The 27,611-nt window shown below is 34.9% G+C and overlaps 1 protein-coding gene across 3 annotated transcripts in view; it reads right to left on the bottom strand.

Moving 5' to 3' along the window:
- Acat1 (Acetyl-CoA acetyltransferase 1) overlaps window positions 1-21,417 on the bottom strand; it is a 159,551-nt gene extending 138,134 nt beyond the window's left edge. The window contains exons 1-3 of one of the 3 annotated variants that reach the window (XM_090411742.1): window positions 21,254-21,417; window positions 16,321-16,368; window positions 5,806-5,923 (exon numbers count right to left, since the gene is read on the bottom strand). In XM_090411742.1, the coding sequence (XP_090267868.1) occupies window positions 5,806-5,923; window positions 16,321-16,368; window positions 21,254-21,298 (211 nt within the window). In that variant the 5' untranslated portion in view covers window positions 21,299-21,417. The remainder of the gene's footprint in view (window positions 1-5,805; window positions 5,924-16,320; window positions 16,369-21,253) is intronic. The other 2 variants (XM_090411740.1, XM_090411741.1) reach the window with 2 other exon arrangements.
- Between the last annotated feature and the right edge of the window lie 6,194 nt (window positions 21,418-27,611).

Below are 27,611 nucleotides of genomic sequence, written 5' to 3'. Positions count from 1 at the left end.
CCTTTAATAAATTTTTGCCACATTGTGTGTGCATGTGTGCTATAGTTAAGATGATCATAAAGAAAATAATATTTTCTGATAAAACTTTTTTTTCCTCATGGGTTTCTATATGAGTGGAGTCTGGAAAGTTCTGATAAACACCTAGACAAAAATGATATTAGAGCAACTGATATAACCACAAGAAAAAAACATACTAGTAGCAGAGTTATGAAGGTAACTTATGTTCTTATATCTTAATATGTTCTTCCATGTAGTTATATTGTTTGCTTTAATATCATTTTTGTTCTAGGTGTTTATAAGAACTTTCCAGACACCCCCTTGTATATTACAAGTCAATACAAATTTCTTGCTGGTATCTCAAAATTTTCAATGTTTTAGAAAGCCTTAAAATATAATTTATTTTAAAATAACAATTACATTAATTAGATCAACAGAGGCTATTCAAGGTCATACTGATTTTAAATGAAGGAAGAGATTAAGAAATAAGATTTTGAAATAGCTTTTGGTAGCTATCTCAAAATCCTATTAAAGGGAAGGCTTTGATAACCTTTGAACCTTAGAACCTACCCTATTATGCATACAATCACATATATCAGTTTTCTTTAATGCAAAATCATCCATTTTATTATATTTTCTTCTCCCCATCTTCCTCAGATTAGAATCTCATTGCCTATTTGTTGTCTTTTCTGACTTTCCTGTTATCCAATTCAATATAATGTTGACTTTGATGTCATTAACTGCAAGGCATTCTTTCTTCAATTTCATAGACATAAATAGGAAACGTCATGATTTATAATGGCTGTTATATCATGACAATGCTCCAGTACACTGGTCATCAATGTCAACATATCCCATGAAACAGTTAATATAAACATCATTATTTCTACCAGCAGATCTAAGCCCATCAAGGGTAGCTATCAATAGCATCAATATTGTGTATGGCATCACACAATATATATTGTACAAAACCAGATCCTATTACTAATTAAAAAAGATCGTGTACACTGAGGAATCTAGTCATGATTCCTAGTACAAAATCTACTTAATAACCAGTTTTCTGTCAGTGGAATGAATATACATTCTTCTTGATTTTGAAGCCAAAATGAGTGCTGAAAAATCCTCCAGTTTCTTAAATAATCCAAAATTTTAAGTCATAATCAGCCTCTCTAACTTTTTTTTTCTTTTTCATTTTTTTATGCAACTTTCACACACAAAAAATTGTAAGCCTTTAGTCCATTAATACCATGAGCGGGCTAAAGAGGGGCCAGTGTAATTCAGTGAAAGTGGTGTGCATTCATAGCGTTAGGCTACCCAAAGAAAGAACATTCTACATTTGGTTCTAGTCCCCAACTAGAGGAACTTTTCATGAGCCTTTCTTCAGCCAGTTCTTAAGTTAATCAATCACTGGCATGGGCAAATGCATTTTTCCTCCTAGAAACTTGGTTTTTTTGTTCAGTAAACTCATGAAAATCGACTGTTGAACCCATGCTATTTCAGACAATAAAAATATATTGTTGGGATTAGGGACCATGAGCTGGTACTTGTCAACTGCCTCTCTTCAGATGCAATGTATAATTAGCGACAGTCTTGGGCTAGTTATCTCTGATGGAGATTGAACTTCAAAAGTCTCCAAAAGTTAGATAGGGCTAAAAGGCCTTGCCTACTTCCTATAGAGGAATAAAAGATGTTAGCAGATATATACCATATTTTTCTATGTATAAGATGATACTTTTTTCTAAAATTTTTGGAACAAAAATTGGGGGTCATCTTATACACTGGGGATAACCGGTTGGGAGACCCGTGGTTGCCATGCCGAAACTGCCGGTACATTGTCTCTGCGAACAGGCTTCTGCCAATCACCAGCATTTGTTAACTCTGTTGATTGACATCATTAAGGACTGATTTGAATAAACCAATCAGAATTCGATAGATATGACAACGATATATTTTTATTCAAAATATTGTTAATGCATTAACAATATTTTGAGCATTAGCCTATAAAAATGTATAATATAATGATGAGGTTTCACATTAATGTAAAAATCCACATCATTACAAGGTGAATCCATTAAAATGCTACATTTCATCCTTCAAAATTCAGTTACTTATAAAGTTGGATTTTAAAAGATGAAAATATGTTGTGAAAATTTTTGTTCCACTCTAAGTTGCTATTTTCCTTTGCATGATTCTTCTTTAACCAGGTTCACCAGTTCCTTCTACTAATGATTTTCTTTCTTTCTTCCCAACAGCATTTACACTATTCAAAAATCCTACACCAGGCTTTCCTCCTGCCTCCCAAAGTTTACAACTACTACACTGCACAATGCCAGACTTCTTACTGAAAGTAAATCTGTCCAATTTACTTTCATTTTTCAATTACTATACATTACTTGCAAATACATAACATATGCACCTTCTCAGTGCCTTCATTTCACTTCACATATTAAATATTATCTGTCATGTGACAATTACAGTGCATAACTAATTCTTCATACCTGGTCACTACTTCCTCAGAACAACTCTTGTGCACTTTTTTCTTAATTTTCCTACTTGTACTTAGCAAATGCTCAAAACAAAATTTCTATTTAATTCTAAGCTTTATTTATTATCCACATTTCTACATCATGAGTGCAAAAATTAGTACTGATTAAAAAAGTTAGAACAGTTTTCTCTATGCTAGACCAGTTTTTGGCACATCGGCTCCCTCACTGCCAATTCATCATATGCTACTAGTTTCAACAAGTTTTGAGTTATTACTTAAATCATTTTGGAAATAAGTTACATATTATCTTGTCAATGCCCTTTTCCTAAATTAAAAATGTGCTCAAAACTGTTCTCTGTTAAAAGTAATAGACAGAATGCTCCTGTAGTTGAACCCCATCATTCTCAGCTGGCTTTACTTACTCTACTTAAAATCTCTCATGATATGCAACTATGTAACTTATCATGTTTGCTTCTACATGTTTTTCTAAGGATTTTGCACTTAAAGAAATGTAAAATTTTCGTCTATAATAATCTCATATTTGTAGTCACTTAACCATAATCCTTTGTTATAATAATATAGTGCATGACATCATTATGTAATGCTGTTAACTCATGTCTAATTAGTAACTCTAATTCTAAGAATAGTGAAGAATTCTAAGAATTGCCATATATGGCAATTTCAAAAGATGCACGAAGTATGACGTCACCATGGTCGGATGTCAATTCGTGACCATAAATGGAAGTTTTGATAGATGTGCACATATGTACAACAGAAGTCCAGACCCATATAAGGCAAGAAGTCAAGAAGGACTTAGGGTTTTCCCCTTCTCTTACCTGGGTCCACCACGACGTGAGGTCCATTGTCAGTAATCGAAAGAGAAGCATCGTTAGTTTTAGGGTTTTCACCTTTTCTTACCTAGGTCTGCTGCTATGTGAGGTCTGCTGTCGATAATTAAAAGAGAAGCATTATAGGTTTCTGAGTCTTCTACCTGGGTCTGCCACCACATGAGGTCTGATGCCAGGAATCAAAAGGAAAGAGCTGCACATTGCTGCTATGTTAAGGGTCCTATAAGGTATGGAATGAATGACGATTCGGACTAAGAAGAAATTTGGCCTGAAATCAAGAATGAGCTAGCAGAAGGAAAGAAGGACAAAAGGAGAATTTTCATGTGAACAAAGGATTCACATAAAAGGCAGCACTGAATGAGAATTGTAAATAGTTATATATGTGATAGTTCTGAACAAGAGTGTACATCAAGCATGTCTGTTCATGGGTACAATAATAAGATAATGTAATTTGATACTGAATTCAGGTTACTCAAGATATGCTTTATTGCCAGTTGGTGTATATATGACTGGCAGGATATTCTAGACTGTGATTTAACTTTAAAGGAAGAAAATTAGAACTAAGTTTGAATTAGGAAGAATTGAAAATAACAAAAGAATTGTAATGCAATTGTGTATACATTTTAATGTGAATCAAAATGTAAACATTCCTTTTGATTTAATTAAATGGTTTGTGAACAACACATTGGACTGATTCTGTCAATGCACTATACTTAAAATTTCTAATCTGCATAAGATAGAAGTTTATGTGATCAATAATTAAGCCCAGTTGTAAAACAAATAAATTTGTTAGACTATAGAGCATGAGAACATAAGATATAGTAGAAATAAATAAATGGTGAGAGTCAATAGCTGAGGCAGTTGACCATTCACAAATATTAAGTACAGAAAATAAAGACAAAGCAGGGTAATAAATGTCGTCTGCCAGCAAAGAGAAGAGGGAAGTTTGTGTTGAGAGAAGAAAACTCCTGCAACCTTCAACTGAAAATACCAAATTCAGCTTTAGTTAGAAAGGACAAAACTGTTGTTTCGCTGTATATCCATAATGTGATTCAAATCTAGGTCTTTCATTCATCTTAAAATTGTCTCTTATCTATGCTTTGAATTCTCCCAGAAGTATATGAAGGCAATGTAAAAAGAAGAATCAAGCATATCAAACAAGCAACTAGCTTTCATTGAAATTTCCATGTTCCTTCAAACAAGATGAAGATTTTCTGCAAGCAAATTATGAACACATCCAAAACTAACTTTGAAAGTGCAACAAGCAGGAAATACATTATGCCCAAATGGCAGTCACACTTTGTGACCTCTTGCCAAAACAAGTAGCTATAACTATTGTTCATCTCTGCTTCTACCTATTTTACATCAAATAATCTAATCCATCATTATTTACTAGAAAAGAAATGTGGCTCCTCATATTTTTTCTAATTCTTGTAACAATTATCTTAGTAAATGTCCTTCTCCTACCATTCCAAACATGCCACAGTCAATGTTCCTCACCAAAATATACACGCATATACTTCGATCTTACTCTTGAAAATAATAAAAATTTCATCCAAACTGGATGCCAAAAATGTCTCGGATCTTGATAGCATTTCTTTCTGTTTTCTGAAGGTTTGTGCTGCAGAGCTAGGAGCTGACTCCTGTTCTATTTCATTCTCTCCTATTCCAGTGTACTTATCTTGTAGCTCAGAAATCAGCCCATTCCTAAGAAGAGTGACAATTCTTTACCATCAATTTACCATCCAATTTTTAACAATTCAATTCTTCCTAAAGTAATAGAAGCAGTAACTCAGCTTCTACACTACCTGGAAACTTCTCAACTAATAAACAATCATCAGTAATGATTTCTGCCACTTTTAATCAACAGGGTTATTTTCCCACTTATATCACCCATTTCTGGACTGGAATCATGAAGCAAATTGTTGTGTCATGCTCAAGGTCAAGTACAGAATGAGATATAAAAAACTATTGTTACTTAATAAGTGTCATTAATTACTATAAACTTACAGTATGAATGTTATATAACACCTAACCCCGATCCAAAGGAAGCAGATGCCTTGTGTTGCAAATCTCCATATGACTCAATGTTTCTGGTCATTCAGCTGTTGTGGTAGAGTCGTACAGTAACCAAGTGATGTCATATCTCAGGATCTTATGATGAAACAATATAAGTGCTTATGTCACTTATTCAATTTTCCTCTTCAATGAATGATATATTTTCATGTGTGTGTGGCTACCTCATTTTTCTCAAGTATCTCATGAATCAATAGCACTCATTTAAGCTATTTCCTTGTTTATTTTTTCGAAATCCAAAATTCTTCTTGTCGCTACTGTATCCCTAACTATATCCAAGAAAAGCAATTAACCAATAACAAAACACCACAATTACAAAATGCTCCAGCCTAATATTTATATTGACTTTAAAGATACAAAACTTGATTTATACATATATATATATATATAATTACTAACCTGCCTTTTCTACTGATGCTTCAATAGCAATAGAGCCTAATTTTGGAGCAGAAAGTTCCGCTAAGCAGCTCCGAAAAGATCCAATTGGAGTACGAACAGCTGACACAACAACCACTTCCTACAAAACAGATTTGTTATTCATAACTTGTAGTTTTTCCATCAGGTGTTTTACACTATCCAATCTGAAAAAGTACTAAAAGTTTCACTGCATCAAAATACAAACAATAGCATATTATCTGATCCCTACTAATGATGAGCTTAGTCACTGTTGTCAAAAAATAATAATAATTATTATTATATTCGAAGAAAGTCGCCTTATTTCTTATATTTTCATCTGAATACCATCTGTTGTAAATTGAAATAATATTTGAAAAATAATGCATCAACATTTATAAATCTTAAGAATCTGCAAAATTTCATACATTCAAATTTTTACTTAGATCAGACTTTTTTTTTTTTTTTTTTAATAGAGAGCCCATCCACAAGAGGTTGCTCAACCTATAGTAAGTTAATACCATGGATGGTCGACAAGAAATTTATTCACATTTGATTTGAAAAGCTGTGGGTTGTATTGCTTGGGTAATATATGTGGTGGACTGTTTGAGGGCAGCAATGGAAGGGATAAATGAAGAAAGGAAGAAATTTGTTCTGTGGGTTTTGAGTTGAACTGTGAGAGGATGCTGGTTAGCTGTACACATTTGAATGGATTTGCAAGAGGATGGAGAATTACTGATGCCAATTCTGATGACCAGCAGCCATAGAAGTATTTATAGAATATGCAGGCTATAGAGACTGACACCTTTGCAAAAGTGAGTGGAGTGCATTAGTGAGAGAAGGGTCATCAATCAATCTAACTGCTTTTCTCTGTACAGAATCCAGTATTTTGGGGAGCTCTTAGGGACACCACCCCCAAATATGAGAACAGTGTTCAATGGGCAGGCAGATTTATGATTTGTATAGGGTTAAGAACTGTTCAGAGTTAAAGTAACCTTGAGCAAAAGAGAAAGCCTAATTTTTTGGATGCAGAGGAGGCAATAGCTGTGATATGTGTTTGTGCCAAGAGAGATTAGAGGTTAGAGTAATTCCGAGAAGGTGAATCTCATCTTGAATAGATATTTGAGTATTGTTGAGGGTAAGATTGGAAGAACAGGGTTCTTTTTTGTGAGAAATAATGCACAGCTGTGTTTTGCTGGCATTGAAGTTGATAATGTTATCCAAACCCAACTGATGAATGCTTTGAAGCTTGGAATTTAAGGTAGTAGAGGTTAGATTTCTGGAGGTTGTGATGATTTGTGCTTTGCAGGGTTTGTCAAATGAAAAGGAGGAGTGTAATGTGCTGTCATTGACAAAACTGTGTACCAGATTGGCAGCCAGCTGGAGACAGCTTTATGTAGAGAAGGAAGACAGTGGGTGAGGGAACAGAGCTTTGTGGGACTCCAGCATTAGTTGTATAGACAGAAAATAAGGAGTCATCCACCATCACTCAAAGTGAGCATCTGGCAAGAAAGCTAGCTACCCAAATGCAGAAGTCAGGGAGCAGACCAAATGATGGGGGTTTTCCTAAGAGGTCTTTGTGCCATACTCAGTCAAAAGCCTTAAAGATATCAAGAGCAACCACTTGAGATTTACCAAATCTTTCGAAGGTATTTGTCCAGAGATGGATGACATAGGTTAGTTTATTAGATGATGGTCTTCAAGATACTGTAGAAGTTGACCACTGATGGTTCTTTCCATTAGTTTAGAAAGAATTGAGATGATAAAAATTGGATAGTAGTTTGAAAGTAAGATTGTCCCTTCTTAGGAACAGGCTGTATATAGGCTAGTTTCCGGACTGCAGAATAGATACCAGTTGAATAAAAAAGTGGGAGTCAGCTCTGGGACACAGACCTTTAGAACAATAGGAGCGATGGCATCAGTGCCAGGAGATTTTTTGGTATCCAGTTTGAGTAAAATTTTTCTGATCTCTTTCTGTCAACAGATCAAATACAGCATAGTGTGCTGGGTGTTTGGAATGGTTGGGGAATATTTACCATGATAAGATATGCAAGAGTTGGAAGCGAAATAGCAAGCCAGGAGGTTAGCTTTTTCTGTGGGTGATGATGCAATAGTACTATCTAGGTGTAATTGTGGTGAGAGTGATGTTGGGCAGAAGTTATGACTGACAGCTTTGACTAGAGCCCAGAAGGCATGGCTGCCATTTGGTCAGGATCCTGTATGAAGTGGGAGAAATTTTTTTAGCTTTCTCAAAATCAGTTTTCAATGTGGTTCTCAAAATCAACAATGGCGATAATTTTCTAGCATCTATTCCAGGCTTTGGTGTAGGCCGTATAGAAAGATGGAGTTTTGGATGCAAACCAATTGTGGTATGCCTGACTCCTCTTTTGTACAGCCTTGGCAAAAGGGAGAACCGGGGCTTAAATAGAAGACAAGAATTTAGGGTGGAGCAGGGAATAAATGTTTCCATGCAATGAGTATTATTTCGGTAATTCTTTTTGCACATAGGATTGGTTTGGGTGACCAGACACAATAATCTGACAAAGGAAATGAGGAGTAGGAGTTGTGACGATCATCCCACTTGGCTTTCTGGTAATGCCACACAATATGTGGATGAGAGTGTTTGTGTTGCTCCATGGGGGAAAAAATCTGCACTACATTTGGTCTGAGCTGCCTAGAGAGAAGACAACATTCACAAATGTAAGAGAAAACTAAATAAAATTTATTACTCCTATACATAGTTGTAATATTATATACAGTTGATTCTGAGTGATTTAATCATTTACCAATGTTGCAAACAGATAGGTCACACATACTGCATCCTATGATTAATGCCTATTTCAAAATTCTTTCCAGTTATTCTCCATGTGTCATTCAATGGTATATAAATGGAAAACAACTTAGCTGAAGAGAAGACAGCAGATACAAGAAAAATTGAAGGAGTGAACAGGTGACATCAATTGCACAACCAGAATAAAAATGAAAATACAATTATCTCTCACGGAAACCAGAAATAGTTTGTTATAGGAGACAGTTTGCTATATTAAGTTTCCTTTAGCATAACATTTTACCAATGAGGGTTGAATGGCACCTTTGAGCATTTGCTATAGAAACTACTCTCAAAAAAGAGATTGCATTAATATTCAGGAATGTTTAGTTGAACGAATATAAAATATATATATATATAGCACTTAGAATGGGAGATGAAAGATTAGCAGAACAGATTAGATGTCACAAATGGCATCTGTGACAGAATCATATTATAAAGGAAATCAAAATTATTAGCATTACATTAAAAAAAAAATGTGCTATCTAAGGTATTAAGGTCACTTAAACAGGATGTCAGCAAGTGTTAGAAAGCAGTGATGCTAATATAGCAAATAAAAGACCTGGAAGAAGAAGATGAAGATCTAAAACCATTGCGATTAGCAGTGCTTTAGATGATAGATCTGACAACAGCACACACACACACTACAAATAACACAAAAATTTAAAAATAATAATAATAAAAAATTGATAAGAATAAAATGTAATTGTACTGGAATATCATATCACCTATATATCTGTTATCCCATACATGTGTATCATGAAGTGATGAAGAATCGTAAAAGAATTTGAAAAGCAATAAAATGTGTTTTAAAGCAAATTAGAAACCAAATGAATTTAATATTATTTATGATCCTATCTCGATGAGACACAAGGACTTATCAACAGAGGGCTAATTTGAGATACTTATGCTTATATACTTATCATACCTCTCTTTGACCATATTAAAAGAAAACTCTCTCATAACATCTACAAGTTGTCCATCCCATCCACATACATGAGAAGAGTACTCACTGCACCTGCTTCCTAACCACATCCAGTCAGCTTCCAAATATAATCCTGAGTTCTATCCCCAAGTACCATAAGCTACAAAATCATATTTATATATATATATATACTACATGATCCTCTTAACACGTTCATTGCCAAGCTGAAAATTGGAATTTCGTGTGGTGGCCAAATTTTTTTTATTTTTTTATTTACTATACTATTCCGCTTAGAAACTTGATAGCGACGTCCACGTGATAACGTGTGATCGGCCGACCGGCGAGAACTCGCATCACGCGATATCGCGTGATTGGCAATGAACGTGCTGATGATGTTTTTTCCATCATATCTTCTCTCCTATGTCTATTCTCCAAATCTGAAAGACCACATTCCCTCAATTTGTTCTCATACACATAATTTCATAGATATGTTATGATCTTGGTTACTTACCACTGAATATTTTCACCAGTCTTCCCCATCTTCTTGGAACTTGGGGTGACATCTGTACAAAGCAGTCCAGATGTGGTTGTATCAAAACCTTATAAAGTCTCAGAATAATCTTCATTTTTTTTACAAGTTAGTCTTCTCTTTAACATTACAGTCATCTGATGTGATACCTTAAACACCTCAGCAATATAATCCTTAAACTTTAATTCTCTGACTGCTCACTAACTCTCCAAGTCTAACTTTGTTGACTGCTCACAGCAAATTCCCATTAACATAACACTCTGCCTGCAATTTCTTTGGTATGAAATGCATATTCTTATAACACTAAGCTAGCATTCATTGTCATTCACCCACATGACCATTCCTGTATCAGCTTTGTTCCTCATCACTCTCCAACTCAACATCAGCAAATAACTGGATATCATTAACATATGAACAATGGCTCAAGGTACAGAATCCTATGGTACATCATTAGTTACTTTCCTTCTCTTAGACCTAACATCTCCATGTATCATTTTCTTATACCTGGCAGTTAATCACCCTCCTATCTATGTCACAAGTTTATTTTGCATCTCTCATGTGGAATCCTGTCAAATTTCCTAATCCAACTCAGTTGTTGCTCTATTATTGAAAGTAGACAGAATACATTTTAAAAAATAATAAAATAAAATAAAAACTTTAAAAAACCCTGCTGTCCTCTACACAGGATTGTAGTTTTGCCTATCCACTTTTGGATACAATGACTACCTTGATGACCAAACCAGAAATAATATCATGCTCTTATTCTTTCCCAGATTCCATCAGGAACATGATGAACATTAATGGCAATATGATCTATTTGATTTTGTGTTTTGCCATCTGGTAACATCCAGGTCACTTTAAGTATTCTCTTATGCTGGAAGATTGTGCCACATATTACTAAGTTATATATGCCATACAGTTCCACCAACAGGTCACTATTTACATTTCTCTCTCCCAAACTACGCTTGCCCATTACATTCTCCAGCCCCCTTCAATGCTAAAGTACCAACTTTAGCACTAAGTCACCATTAGAAATAAAAACACAAATACTGTAGACTGTAGACCATTAGACTGTAAAACTCAAAGGCTGCATTCTCAGCTGGGCATATCACTGAACAACTCTTAGTTTTCCAAATTTAGTTGTAAGATTTACTGTTATTATTTGTTCTGAAATTGGTTCCCACCCAATCACTACTTGACTAAATCTTTTGCTCATGAGGATTCCAATTCCCTCTTGATGTATATCAGTTATATTAGGCATCCCTCAGTAAAGAAACACATTCCCACTGGAAAAATTTATTCTATTCAGTACAATTCCATTTTACTTCACTAACACCTAATAATTCAATTTTATATTTTTCCATTTCCTTTCTTAGTTGTGCTAGTTTTACTGTTTTATAAAGTGTTTTAACATTCCATTGGCCAATTCATGTCTCCCAAATGTCCATGCTCTATCGATACCAAGGAGTCTGTCCAATTTCTACATTTATCCAACTTGTAAACAATATTTAAATTTTCGGAGTTGTGCAGGTTGTTAGCCCACGGAGCTCCTATTCTGGTGGTAGAGCTACTACCTCAGCATCCAGACATGCATTTTATACACAAGCATTTTCTCTCCTGTAGATTATCACAAACGAGGCTCTGGTGACCAAGAGTTTTATTTTGTGTCCAAAATAAAACTCTTGGTCACCAGAGCCTCGTTTGTGATAATAGGCTCCACCACGAGAAGGTGATATCTGAGCGAGAGAGGCTATATGTTATATATAATGAAGTCAAGGACTAAGAGTTTTATTTCTAACCCAGCTCTGAAATCTATAAGTTACAATTGGTTTGAACACTGTCTTGTATATAGACAGTTTAGTGTACCATCAATTTCTTCTATTTTTACCATACACTAAATAATAAATTCAGCTCTTGCAATAGCTTCAATACTTTTAACTCATCCACTACTACTCTTTTATTCAGTTCCTGCTCAGCATCCATATAACTAATGGGTCTGAATAGAAAATATACCTTTCTAAACTGAACACTTAACTCTGATATTTTTACTGTATCTAAACTCTGGCATCTGAATTCACTAAGGTTATTCTGACACAGTCTTTCTTTCTTTCACTTGGCACAAAGCTATAAAATTCTCTATAGATGTAGTAAGTTTTGTTAGCCATTTTCAATACAGGAAGATAATTACAAAAAAGAAAGAATAATAATTAAATTGAAAGTGCATGATATTATATGCGCTATCAACTGCAGAGAATAACTACATCTGCATTAAATTAAAATAAAATGATCAATATAATATTTTTAAATTTAAATTAATTAATTATAATTTATGAACCACTGCATGGCGAGAGTTAGGATTAGTTTCCAAAATTGAGAAAGTTAAAGGCAATCATTTTTGTTCTGGTTGGGATGGTGGTGAATGTGTGTTTCACAGCTTCTTTTGTATAGTCTTTCCAGAAGAAAATAGCTTTTGTGTCTCCATTTTGATATTATTCCACTGACTTCTGTGTTTTGCAGATAAAGTGTAGCTTGCTAAACCAGATTTATTGGACTCTTTAAGTGAAATATTTTTGATGTCTTCACGATGAATTTGTACAGAATGGACAGAGGATTCTGTAAACTCCAAGATAAGAAAGAGGAGAATATTTGTCTTTTGGAGAGATAAGGAAGGTAATTAGTTTATGAACTGGACAGAAAAAGACCTGTAGGTCAATCTGGCAAAAAAGCTTGCTGTTCTTTCTGAAAGTCCTTTAACATATGGAAGGCAAATTCTGGAAACTTCTTTTTGAGGAAGGTTAAAATGAAGGCCATAATTATTATTTTATCAATAGTTTTTTGGATTATAACCATTAAAATTAAAGATAGCTCTGATAATAGAGTATTCTTTGTTCAGAAGAGAATTGGTTGTACATATTTCTGACAAGGATGATGATGTCAGTTAGAATCAATGTATTTGCCAGTATGAACTGGTTTTCTATATGTCCAGAAAAAGAAGATAGTTAGTACTTCTACTATAAATTTGAGTCTCAGGTTTACTGAATTAATTTTCTCAACAAATTCATAAAGACTGGACAAAGAAGAGTTCCATACAACAAAGAGATCATCAACATATCTGTATAAATTGATGGTTTAGGTGAAAAACATTGAGAATATGTTGTTCAAAATGTTCTATAAAGTAATCAGCTAGAGTAGGGGGGAGACAGAAGACCTCACAGCTGTTTCTTCTATCTGCTTGTATAATTTGTTCTGACAACTCAAGTATCCAGAATTAAACCAAGTCAAATAAATTTACAATATCAGGATGAAAATCATTATGAAGTAATTCAATTGTATCAGATGGAGGTAGACAGTGAGACTACATCAAAACTTACTAGAAGATCTGTGCAGTTTAAAAATAACTCTGAAATTTTATTCTTGAAATCTACTGAATTTTTTTAATGAAATTTCTCCTAGCAGAGTTACCTGTAAATATAGAGAAGAAAATTAGATAGGTATCTCGAGAATTCAGACATCCTATGCAGTTCACTATAGTTCTTAATGGAACATTTCTTTATGTAATTTAGTCATAAAGTCTGATAAACCTTTAGCCTTTTTATGGTTTCTTCATTCCAGGAATGAACTTCATCTAACAGAAAGTTGAATTTATTGATTTGTGAGTGAGTTAAGTCTTTATCAATGCTCCTATAAGTAGTATGATCTTGAAGACTGAAATTTCTGCATATGATGCCGTTTTAACTGTTATGAAAACTCTTTCTGTTGAGTCAGATGAAATCTTATAGACAGTCTTAAATTCTTCAACCAATAAAATATTAGATAATTCAGTCATAATACAATCAATATTACAACTGATAAAAAATAGCTGTCTCTTTGCTTCACAGATCTGATTAATTAGTAACAAAAAACTTGCACACCTGTAAATGTAACATGCTTGAGAAGAACAAAAAAGTTCTTGAATTTTGCAACAAGTTGGAATTAACCGTGATCTCCTGCAGCATTTTAGAAAAGTTATTGTATTTACACATTTAGCTCAGTAGTTCTTTTCCAAACACAGATGCTTTACAGAAAGTCTATTTCCAAGTTAACATCTGTATTCAGAAAAGAGCTACTGAAAATAGCTAAATGTATAAATAGAATAACTTTTCTAAGATGCTGCAGGAGCACAAAATTAAAGAAGTTTTCATTCTTCTCAAGCATGTCGTAGGAAGTTTTTCACTTGGTTATACTATAAATTAAAGATACCAAGAAATTATATATTTGATGTAATCCTTTATGCAAGTGTAAGCAAACAAAGTTTGCACCTGAAATATAATCAGGGCAACTTGTGTATAGAAGCTAATGACTTCACATCACTTGCCTTATATCACTGTCCAATAATGCAAAGAACATATCCTTACAGGTGTGTATAATGCCATGCATTATGGGATGGGTCACTACACACACACACACCGGTTTCAACCTTTATTAGATATCTTCAGTGGGAGCCAGATCCAGAAGTGATACTCAGGTTGAAGTAATACAGAATTCATATTTTCGTACACAAGTTGCTAAAAGGTGTCACACCTTATTATAAAATATACTTCAAACAACTATCTCTAATCCAATAAAATATTGGATTAAAGATAGTTGTTGGAAGTTTTCCCACTTGGTTATACTATAAATTAAAGATACCAAGCAATTATATACTTAATTTAATCCAAATATATAATTGGCCTGTTCCGGTCCTAGAAATCATTGTTGAATCATTTAAAAGTACGTCCTGGTTTTCTTTTTCCTAATGGCATGTACTTTAAGGCTTGTTTTGGTAATCTTTCTATTTTCATTCTTTGAACGTGTTCCATCCATTTATGTTTATATTTTTTAATTTTTTCTATTACTGATTCTTGGTTAATTCTTTCATAATTTCTTTTGCAATCAAATAGAATATACTTGCAGTTTTTCTCATAAACTTCATTTCTGCTGTTATTAATCTTTGTTTGTCTTTTTGTTTTATTGTCCAGATTTCACTTCCATACAATAAGACTGGTAGAGCTAATGTATTGTATACTTTTAGTCTGGTTTGTTTTTGAACTAGGTTTGGTTTAAATATAAAGTTAATTACACCTGTTATTTTTAAATATTTTGCAAATTTTACATTTATATCTTTTTCATATGTGATCATACATCCTAGGTAGTTAAATGTATTCACCTGTTCTAAGATCTTGTTATCTATTACTATCTTAGTTCTTGCAATCTTGTCCTTTAAAAGCCATAGTTTTTGATTTTTCTGTTGATATTATCATACCATAATCTTTGGCTATCTCATTTAGATCTAAAATAGCTTTCTGCAAGTTATCTTCAGAATTTGTAATTATTATTTGGTCGTCGGCAAAAAGAAGTGTTTAAGTTCACAGTAGGAGAAAGTTTAATACCTTGATGGAAATTTTTATTCCATTTTATTATTATTATTTCATTTAAGTAAATATTAAAAAGAGTTGCTGAGAGAGGACATCCCTGTCGGACTTCTTGGTTTATGATTTAATATGATTTAATCTTATTTGTATTTGATTATTTTCATATATACTTATGATAGCTTTTAGGATATTATTTGGTATTTGTCTTTCTTTTAATATGTTAAATAAAATGCTTCTTTTAACTTTGTCAAATGCTTTTTCAAAGTCAATACTCTCATAGTCAATTGAAGCTATGATCATCAAGCAAAAATTGTCATACTTCGGACATATTATGCAAGCAAATGACAGTCTGGAGAAGATGATAATGCTTGCAGCATGAGAAGAGGAAGATCAAAAATTAGATGGGTGGATGGAGTTAAAGAAGCAACTGGAGTGCACTTGGAGGTTCTGAAAGACATGGTCAGGGACAGATCGGAATGGAAAGTGTATGTTCGTGGAGTCGCCAGGAGTTGGAAATGACTCGATGGATCATAACACACAAAAATCACAACATGGCAGACAGGTAAAGGAAAGATATAGCAAAAATGTTTAAGTTGGTGAAGAGAATTTACCATATTAGAATGGAAAGGACTATTCACAGAGTGGAGAAAGAGAGGGAGAAGAATACAAGGAAATTCCTGGAAGTTGTATAAGAGTAAAATAATCAAGTGAGTGATGAGTAGTGTAAATGAGCTTAAGCTACAATATGACAGTAATTTAGTTGGTGAGGAAGACCTGACATTTTATCTATTAACTCCATGTAAGTCCATTAATAATAATGTAAACTATAACTTGAAAACTGTCAACTTACATTTATAGAGCTTGAGCTATATGACCTTGTCAAAATTCTTCTTAAAAACTGCAATTAAAAACAAATCTTGTAAACATGCAGAGCCACATGACTATGAAACAATAAAACTAAAAATATCTCTTTATATTCTGGATAAGGGGAACTGCAGATGTCATTGCTATTATTACACAAACAAATAATGAATAATTAACAAATATTATTATTATTACTGTTATTGCATGGACACCTCCATGGAGTCCTAAGACTCATCATAAAAGACCCTTACTATCAACATAAAACCTATCACTCCTTGAAACCATTAACAGACAAAGCACTCAACTAACTTGGGTAAGCCATTCCATTCATTCCCCATTCTCCAAGCAAAAAATCTAGTCCTAACACCCATGCTAACTATACTCTTAACATGGAAGGGACTATTCACAGAGTGAAGAGAGAGAGAGAGGGAAGAATAAAAGGAAATTGACTAAGCTAAATAAATTCTGTTTCTTTTAAAATCATGGTTCTTTCATTCTTTTTCTTACCCTAGTTGCTTCTTCTATTCAAAAAAAAAATAATTTTTTTTTTGGTTTCTTTAGACCATTCACAGCACTAATGTATCATTATTATTAACATTTGACCTCCATGGAGTCAGAGACTCATTGTGGGAGGTAGAATACTCATCCAACCATGCTTTAAACCGATTCAATGCGTCTACACTCAGGCAATGCATTCCACTCTCCATGCAAAGAACCTATTCCTCATTCCTCTGCTCACACCCTCCTTATACAGTTTCCAGCGATGGCTTTTGTTCTACTCCCCTCTCTCATTCTATGAAAAATCTCTTCCATGTCAACCCAATAACAACCCCTGATTAGATTATATGTCTCAATCATATCCCTCCCCCTCTTCTTCCTATTCACGAGGCTTGGCAACTTGCATTCTTCTCTCAATCTATCCTCGTACTCCAGATTCCAAAGACCACTGACTACTTTGTGAATCTTCTCTGGACCCTTTCCAACATATCCTCGTCACCGTGAAAACCTGGCAACTAAATCTGTGCACAATAATCCATATGAGCCTGATCAAGACCTTATACAATGCAATCATAACCTCTCTATTTCTGCATGTCAGGGTCCTCTGCATCTCTGCCATTATCCGATGTGATCTTCACGACTTCTGCAATGTGGCCCCTGAATTTTAGGTCCTTGTCTACCATCACTCTTAGTTCTCTAATCTCCTCTACTTCCGTTAAAGTTTCCCCACCAAGTGTATACTTTGCATCCCACCGTTGCTTACCAAATCTCAAAACCTTACACTTAGCAACATTGAACTGATAGTTCCACTTACCTGCCCGTTCATGCAATCTATTCAAGTCCTCTTGTAAAGACATAACCTCTGCTTGACTCTGCATTGCTTTCCCCAATTTTGCATCATCTGCAAACAGCTGCATATCAATAGTTAAACACATCCCAATATCATTAATATACACATTGAACAACAGTGCTCCCAAAACTGATCCCTGTGGTGCACTAGTGACCTTCCTTTTCGGGATACTGCACCCCTATATACAACTTTATGTTACCTATCTGACAGAAAGTCACTGATCCAACTCCGAAGACTGTGGTCCAAACCCATCTGTTTCAATTTATTTAATAGTTTGTCATGTGGAAGCCAATCAAAAGCTTTTGCAAAATCTAAGTATACCACTGTATATGCATCTCCCTTCTCCAACGTATTTGTCACGTTGCTATAGTACATAAGTTAGTAAACATGATCTCCCCTTAACAAACCCATGCTGATAATCACAGAGAATACTGCTGTTATCAACCCATTTCTGTATCCTACTTCTCTCCAGTACCTTCACCACAACTCCAGATATACAGACCAGCCTATAATTTGAAGCTACAGCCTTATCAATACCTTTATGGAGGAACAATTTTACCCTCCTTCCACTCCACTGGAATCTGTGCTGTTGTAAGACTTTTATTACACGGCATGAAAATCCTACTGCCAATTCCCTCGAACATTTCCTTAAGATGTGTCATCAAATCCTACTGCCTTACTGACAGCAAGGTTATTTACTTCCTCAAATACCTCCTACTCACTCACAATTAAGCCATCCCCTCCTATGTCCTTCACACTTATTTTCCTCATGATCCCACCTAATCAGGATGAAACACCCTTATAAATTGATCACTGAATACCTCAAAAATGTGTTCTGCAGTACCTCTTAATACCATTCTATTAAGAGGTACAGGAAAGTGATCTGATGTTAAATCAGGCGTGATTTAACATCACACCTGATTTAACATTAGACAAGGGTGCACATTACCTCTACTGTTACTCATAATCTATATGAATCGCATTAGGAAAGTGGCAATAAAACTGCTATCAAAATTGGAGATGTTAATCTCAGCTCTTTACTTTAGGTATATGTTGTATATGACGTTATACTCCTAAATAAATCCAGTACAAAAGTCTGCAGATTTCCCTAACTGAACTGAATAACTGCTGTAATAAATTTCAGGTGAAAATCAATAATGAAAAGACAATGAAAATAGGCAGGAACAGTGAAAACATCATCTGCATCTTGAATTGTGAACTAATAGAAGTAAAACATTTCAGCTGTTTAGCATCATCTCTGGTAAAGATTGCAAATTAAATAGGGAAATAGACAACAGAATTAGCAAAGCTGGTATGACAGGAAAAGTCACCTGAATAAATTTATACTGAATAAAAGTGAAATTAGCCAAAACACTAAACTAGTTGTATATAAGTGTTCAAACCGATGTTAAATTGTAGATCTGTGAGCTTCGGGTTCTAAGAAAGAGAAGGTGAATAGACAGCATCAATGGTAGAATCATATTAAAAATTAAGACATTAGGAAAGAACATGACACTGTTAGCATTCAGGAATATGTGAGCTGAGCTAATCTTCATGGGGGATAAACAGAATGAGAGAAGAAAGATTTGCAAAGAAGGTACGTGATGATGGGATTGCATGAAAAGAACCCAGAGGAAGCCCAAGTTCCAGATGGATTGATACGGTAAGAAGTACTATCCTTAAAAGACTGAAATACAAGATCTGACAAAACTGAAGTCCTAATTGATAACAGATTAATTTGGAGAAAAAGTCAACAAGAAGTTGGTAATATGCAAACCTTTCATGTAGCATCATAATATACCCCCCCCCCCAAATTACATACCAGGCATTTAATGATAATGCAATTAAGACTGATGAAATTATTTTAATGCGTCTAGTCAAATTTTTTTGCAAAAACTAGTCAAAACTTACATGAACACTTTAAGTGATATGAACTCATTCTTTTTGTTAAAATATTATCAATTGATTGAGATGATTTTTGCAATTCATTGTTTATTTACTGTGATCGCCATCCACGAAAGGTAGTACACCTACAGTTACATTACTACCATTAATGAGCTAAGAATGTTTTTTCCTATTTTTATTATTAATTTTGTTTTATTATTTTTTAATTTAGTTTTTACATAATCTGGAAACCCTGATTTAGAAACCAAATGTGGAACTTTTTCAAGCTGCTTCAGGCATCCAATAAGTGGGATAGTTGACCCACACTGGGTGATTAAATTCATAGCCCACCTAAAGATGATCACAAATATTCATGCCTCCAGTACAATTTGAACACATAGCCAGTTAGTTAGAGAGTGGATATGTTATTATAGGCTGTTAAATTGTGACTATTTCTCCTCCTGGTTTAAATATCCAGTTTAATCAAATTCTGTTCATCTGTACTCAAGTTGTTTCTTGCAAATGTACAAACAGATGTCATGTCTGTCCATTTATCCTTCCTCTTGACAAAGCTAACAGATGTTGTTCATTGCAAACATGTCCAAAAACCTCAAAAGTGATACTTCTCTCAAACCTTCAGCATCTTGTTTACTGAAAATTGGGGGTGGTGATGATGATTTTAATGGCACAAGGACAGCAAAGGTCATGCTGTGCAATATCAAAAGTTTCCTACAAAAGAAAAGACAATCATAAACATGCATGCAGCAGGATTCAAACTCACAACCTGCTGGTTGGAGAGTGGGCATGCTAACTACTAGGCCAACCAGGGTGGCAAGAATTGGGGAGAATTTCCTATGGAAGTGATGAAATCAATCACTCAGAGATCAGTTGATCCTCTTCATAGGCACTGATTGATGTATGTGCCCTCCAACATTATGTTATAGGAAGTAACACTCTGCAATAGTTTTTCCTAATAAGAAAGAACTCTTTGTGAAAATGTTTAAAACTTTTAAATCCTAAATGGCTGATTTACATTATTATTATATAACAGAAATAAATGTAAATGAAAAACTGAATTATATTGATTAAGTACTGCCTACACACGATTTTTTTTTTTAAATTTAGTAACCACAAATGGTCTCTCCCTACAATTTCTATTAGGTGTGGCATTTCCATCCAACCTTTTTATTTTTTAAAGGGGAAAGGGATGGAAACAACCACTAATAGTCGTTGTCCGCAACCAATACCGCAGGCAGGCCATTTCGGAACAGTAGCAAACCTCCTTCCTAAATTTATGCAGTCAATCTTGGGCAAGCTTTTTAATCAGAGCTATTTGTGAGTTCAATTAATTATTCATTAAGTGTGTCAATTATTCTGAAGCTATCTTTTAGAAAATACAATTATTTTCTTAAGCTATGAATAACAATTCGTCCTAAAAGGCCCCTTTGGGGAACGCGATGATTTTTCACCAATCAGAATATGCAACATATTAGTATTGAATCAGCATGAACAAACGGATCGCTAAAATGATTCAATTTTCTATGCAATAAAGTGTTCTTAAAGGACCAAATATCCACGAATAATACAACATATTATAAAGGTTAGACGGCAAAAGTTAATGCAGATTCCACAACCTGATTTACTCAATAATTTTTTTTGGAGTAAGTGACAGTAAGCCATCACTTACAAGTTTTGTGAAAGAAGCGCCACGTAATCCTCCAACGTTCGGCATTTCTATAACTAAATTATTAATAATGAACCCCTTTCTACAGATATAATAACTGAACTCAGAAACGCACTACACTGATAAGAAGTTGAACCTTCTTTCTAATATGAATAACACGTGACGGTAACTTCAAACTTGTCATGGAACTTTACGTTTTCATTTTTGGGTGAGCGTTGGCATCAATACAGCCCAAGGATAGCTAGTAATGTAGAGTTATACAATGATACCTCGGCTGACGAAGATAATTTCGTTCCGGAATCACATTCGTTAGCCAAAACGTGATTTCCCGTAGGTTTCTATAGAAAACTGTTTAATTTGTTCTGGATGCTGCCTACTATTTAAAGATAAATTTTATAAAATAGTAAAAAGCACACTATAAATGGGTAAAAACTCACCAAAGGCTGAGATGAACAGCTACCCAATTAGATGAAGGAGAATGAAAAGTAGAATGAAAAACTGACGATCTTTACACTATTATATACACTTTATTAAACTGATTAATAAAGTGTATATAATAGTGTAAAGAACACTTTATTAATATGTCACAACGTTTTTAGTATTCTTCTTCCAAATTTTCAAAGTTTATTCAAATTAAGTCTCCTCTTCTTCAGTAGCTAGCCTCTGCCTCTTTGCTAAAGGAGAAGTCAAAAAGTTGTCCAAAGTTCATTGAACTTCTCTTTTTGTCAGAATGTTTTTAAAGTGATTCGGACACTTGTTTCAACCAAGGCACAAAGTCTGTTCATTTCAGCTTTGTTGGGATGCCACTTTGTAGCCAAAGACTGAAACTCTTCCCAGTAGTGCAGCATTTTTTTAATGTCGCCTGTTGGCATTCTTCACTTTTTATTGCTGTCCTCCTCCTCTGATGAGCACTCTTTATCTTCCTTGTCTCTTTCCTGATTCAGTTACTTTTTCAACTCTTCAAGATCTTCTGTTGTCAGATCTTTTGAGTGTTCTTCAACTAATTCTTCTACATCGTCTTCATTTACCTCCAAATGTAATGCTTTGCCCAAGGAGACTATCTAGCAGGGTTTTTTCTCCTGGAAACTCGGGTTTTTCATCCCGCATACAGACAAATCGGCCCTTCAAAACACATGTAATTTTATGTGCTGATAGTGGAGGTGGGCGGTTGATGGAGATGATTCGTAGTAGAGGTTCGGTGTAGTGGTTGAGACAGTTGTAGGTGTCCTCCTGCGATGAGTCTTCGGACTCTTTGGAGGTATCAGGAATAATGATAATAATAATCTAATCTACAATGTCAGCATTTTCAGCAGCAAGTTCCCCAGCAGCATCTTCAGCATCTTGAACACTGGAAACATCACTTCTTATCTTGCAGCAGTCTGGCCATAACTTTTTCCAAGCAGCATTAAGTGTCCTAACTGACACTTCGTACCATGCCATGGCAATGACTTGAATAGCATAAAGGATATGATAATGATCCTTCCAGAATACCCTCAGAGTCAGACTGGTAAATGAAGTTGCATGAAAACATCTTTGGAATATGTGTTTTGTATACAATTTCTTAAAGTTTGATATGATCTGTTGGTCCGTGGGTTTCAAAATAGATGTGGTGTTTGCAGGAAGAAATTTTATCTTGATGAAGTTAAATTCTGCCTCCAAATCTTCTACCAAGTCAGGTGGATGCCCTGGAGCACTGTCCAGAAGAAGCACAGCCTTTTCAGGCAAGTTTTCTTCTCTCAGGTACTTTTTCACCATGGGGTCCCAAACACCTCCATGATCCACTCTGTGAATATGCTTCTTGTAATCCATGCCTTGGTGTTTGACTTCCAATAAACATTAAGCATGGACTTGCAAACATTCTCCTTCTTAAAAATTCTTGGTGTCTCAGAGTGGTAGACCAACATTGGTTTAATTTTGAGATCACCATTTGCATTAGTACAAAATAAAAGAGTTATTCTATCTTTCATAGGTTTGTACCCTTTCATACACTTCTCTTCTTTTGTGATGAAAGTTCTTTTGGACATTTGCTTCCACAACAACCCAGTTTCATCACAATTAAACACTTGTTCTGGCTTGTATCCATGAATGATGATCCACTCCTGAAATTCTCTCACAAACTTCTCAGCCTCCTCTTTATTTGCACTGGCTCCTTCTCCATGTCTAATTAAACTATGGATCCCTGACCTCTTGAAATTCTCAAACCATCCTCTGTTTCCTTTGAATTCTTCCTCTGCCTCTGTTGTACTGTGTCCTACCACATTTTTCTTCAAATTTTCATAAATCATTCTGGCTTTGCTGCAGATCATCTCTTGAGTCATATTGTCACCAGTCATTTGACACTCATTTATCCAGATCATCAGAAACTTTTCCATTTCTTCATTCACCGAACTTCTTTGGGATTCAGAGGCCAAGGTCTTCACCAGCTGCAACCGAAGCTGCCTTAATCTCTTCATTTTTCTTCAAAATTGTAGCTACTGATGATAATGCTATGCTATGCTTGACTGCTAAATCCACAATTCCGACTCCTCTTTCATATGCTTAAATTATTTCTTTCTTTTGCTCAATTGTGAGCAACTTTCTCCTTCCCTTGGGTTTGTTGCTTACGTCTTTTGGACCCATTGTCAAGAAACTTTTTTTCTGAAAAATATATAAGAAATATGATATATAGCATATTATTTATTTAATTAGATAAGAATAGAATTTACAAATTATAAATTAATCCCCCATAGTAGAAATTTAGCCAAGTAAAGAATAAATGCTATCACACTTATCTCTCGCATTCACAGCTACACGGAGCGTGCAACGTACTGACACTGGTATGAGGCGTCTCACTTCTCGCTGTCTCGAACGTAAACAACCCAGTCGGGTTGGTGAGTTTTCCCTATGTGATTTGGTCAGCTCATTTCTTTGTCACACATATACAGATGGAAAAGATAAGCTCTTGGAATGGTCCAACCGTTCATGTTTGCTGCTTTATGATAGCGCGCGCATTCACTAAAACATTCATTAGCCGAATCCAAATTCGTTAGCCGAGTCCGAAAAACAGTGAAAAAATTCTTCGTTAGCCGAAATTAACGAAGCCACTCGTTAGCCGAGGTATTACTGTGTACTATACAGTGTATAGTATTTCATATACAGTAAGGTGTTAAAAAATTCAACCAGTAGCTTGCTTTAAGCATTGGGCAGCATACAAAATACAGGTTGTTAATGTAAGTTGTGTTTTTATTTCGAAAGTATAATGCCTACACAAATAAATAAAAAAAGGAAAAAAAAGAGAAACGCATTGGCATTTATGTAATGTTCAAAATTGCAAAACTTGAAACAACATAAAGTCTATCAAAGTTTTCACAGACTGGCAGGACATGTATTGAGGGGATCAGTAGGACAGAGAACACTAAAAGCTTCAGAAGGAAAGATTATGGGAAGAGGATCAAGAGGGAAAATGAGAAGGACATGATTTGATGATAAAAAAAATCATGGACAGGATCATGTGACTATGCTGAAACAAAAAGAAGAGTGCTGCAGTGCAGCACCATGTCCTTTCAGTCCTCTCTGCCAACAGAGAGGACTGAAAGGACATGGTGCTGCACTCTCGCATTAAAAAAGCTACATGAAGAACCAATGGTTAAATTCTAAACGAATAAGCTCCACGGCCCTAAAAGTAAGGATCATAAATGTGAAGCTATTGCTAGATTGTCGCAACATTTTTTAAAAATTTTATTTATTTATTCTGGTGAAGATAAAGCCATCAGGCCTTCTCTTCAACACCACCAGAAACATTAAATACAAATACAAATACAGATCTTTCCTTTCGTTCAACGTATTCATATCATCGCTTTGCAACTTGTTTCTGCAGATTCGTTACAGACTTTTCTTCAGAAATTACACCCAAACTGTCATTACAAACTTGTTTTGTATTATAACTGTCATCCGAGCTATTTTTCGTTTAAAGACGGTACCAATGCACTTATCCATAGTTGAAATAGTAGGCCTACATAAACATAAAAATATTACAAGATTTTCTTTGACAACTGCTAATCTGCTGTTCTATTGTTGGTTATTGACTGTTGCTGTCAGTGTTGCCAACAAGAAAAGACATAATATCACTACGAGTCTCAAAATGCTTGTCAGTTGCTCCAGATAACGCATCACAGGATGCGCCAAACCTCCCCGTCCCTTTCATCTTGCGCTCATAATCAGGCGACTGTTGATGTTGACTTTATATACACATTTAAAACTGTAAACAATTGTTGAATAATAACACAATAATGTAGGCATAATTACCGTAAAGGAAGAAAAGTCACAAAACAGAAATATGTTCAGGGTCCAGGCTCGGTGCATAAAAAAGTTCCTTGGCCGGGCCTCGGAGGAACCCGGCTCAATTTAACCACTGAGAAGAATTGTGTGGAACAATAAACACACAGTAACATGCAGGTTACGTACAGTAATATTTAACCCAAAATATAACTGTATGTTACATTTTAGGTTACAACCTAATGACTGACTGAATAATGATGATGAGACTGACTCAATAAAGGCACATCCTGTGAAGGTCGCATTCATACAAGTATATGCGCTCACAAGCTAAAATCAGGTAGTAGAATTTTACAATAAGTTGAAATAATTAGTGTACAGTACTGATAATACAAATTTTTTATTGATATTAGGTGACTGGAATGTAAAAGTGAGTGAAAAGAAAGGGCAGAGGACTCTTAAATGCTGAAGCGATTGGCGCAAAAAAAAAAAAAAAAGCCTGACCTCGGATGAAACACTCAATACTGACTTCTGAAATGTCTCTTCAAGTAATTCCAGTACCACAACTCTTCGTCCAAAAAACATAGATTACCATGGTCGCTCAGCTCCATACAAACCTAACATCAGCAAGAGCAAATTTCATGTGTCGAGTAAACTGGTTTAATGCTTGCCGCCATTGGACTCTGAAGGATTGGAAACGCTGCTTGTAATGATGAATCACACTTTACTACCTGGCAGTCCAAACGGTTAGTGTGGGTTTGACAGACGCTAGGAGGAGTGGGATGAAATGCGTGCTGGAAACATTGACTGACCTACGCACTGAGTCTGATCTCAACCTCATGTGTGATTTGAAATGCTGACTGCGAGCCAGACCTAATCGCCCGAACTCAGTGTGTGAGCAGATTAATGCAACGAAGTATCAAAATCTAGTAAAGCATTCCCAGTAGAACTGAAAGCAGTTCTAGCAGCAACGTGTGGACCAACTCCATATAAATGCGTTTCATATTAGACTGAGTTGGGATGAGGACAGGTACGGATTTTTGATCATATGCATGATACTGAACACAGAATAAAATAATGAGAGGAAATTGCTAAGTCGACAAAAGGAATTCCAAAAACGTTTTCCGTATGTAGGGTGTAAAAGGAAAAATAAATATGTGAAAGGTATCTTTAGCTACTGATGATAGGATGGATGTATCAGAATATGAAAAAATAGTAGTTAAATTACTGATTGATTAATTTACGATGCTTATCATCGGGAGGTAAAAAACAAGAAGGGGGATTTGAAGTAGATGAACTGAGAGCGCGTAGGTTATTGCAAAATCACAATTTGAATACTTCCACGTGATCGTATTGGTTATCGAAGCATGTGTTGTGAGAATGTGCAAGGAAAGTGGATTTACCTTTGAACAGGCCGTTTAATTTAATATTAACTCTGACCAGATCCAAAAAAGTGGAAGAAGTGATATTTCCATTACATCAAGGTAGAGACAAAGCGAAAACAGCAAATTATAGATCTATTATTTCAATAGTGGTGGTGAATTTTAGAAAAATTTGTGAAAGCTACAATTCAGGAATGGATGGATAGGAATATGACACTTTGTACAAAATAGCTGGAATTTGTTAAGGGGATATTTGCCACTTTCTCTCTATAAGTATTTCTAGCATCAGTTTCTATAAGAAACTGATGGTAGAGTTGGATGACGACAATAACTATTTATACTGTACTTGTAAAAAAGATTGATTTGAAAAGATAGCACATAGTAATCTGCTAAGTAAATTAGAATATGGGATTGATGAAATGGATAAGAAAATGGTCTACAGAGAAATATCAAAGGGTAGTGAATGTGAAGTAGAATCAAAGAATAGGCAGGTGACCAGTGATATTAGCCTCAAGATCCAACTGATGTTTAATCTGTATATTAATAATATTTAATATAATCTGATGGGTGATATTCATTTGTGTGCTGATTATGCTAAACTGAGAAAAGTGAATTAAGAGTGAAGAAAATGTTCAGTAGGATGACTTCCACAAATTTGCATTATATGAAAAGATAATTGTTATTCTTTCAGGGTGACAAAATGTAAACTTATGTACTTTTCTGAA

This window comes from Typopeltis vanoorti, chromosome 22, assembly GCF_054136105.1.
Source record: "Typopeltis vanoorti isolate ZY-2024b chromosome 22, IOZ_Tvanoo_1.0, whole genome shotgun sequence".
Taxonomy (NCBI): Eukaryota; Metazoa; Arthropoda; class Arachnida; order Uropygi; family Thelyphonidae; genus Typopeltis; species Typopeltis vanoorti.
The sequence above is the reverse complement of the archived record's forward strand: the minus strand, read 5'-3'. Positions and strand labels throughout refer to the sequence as shown.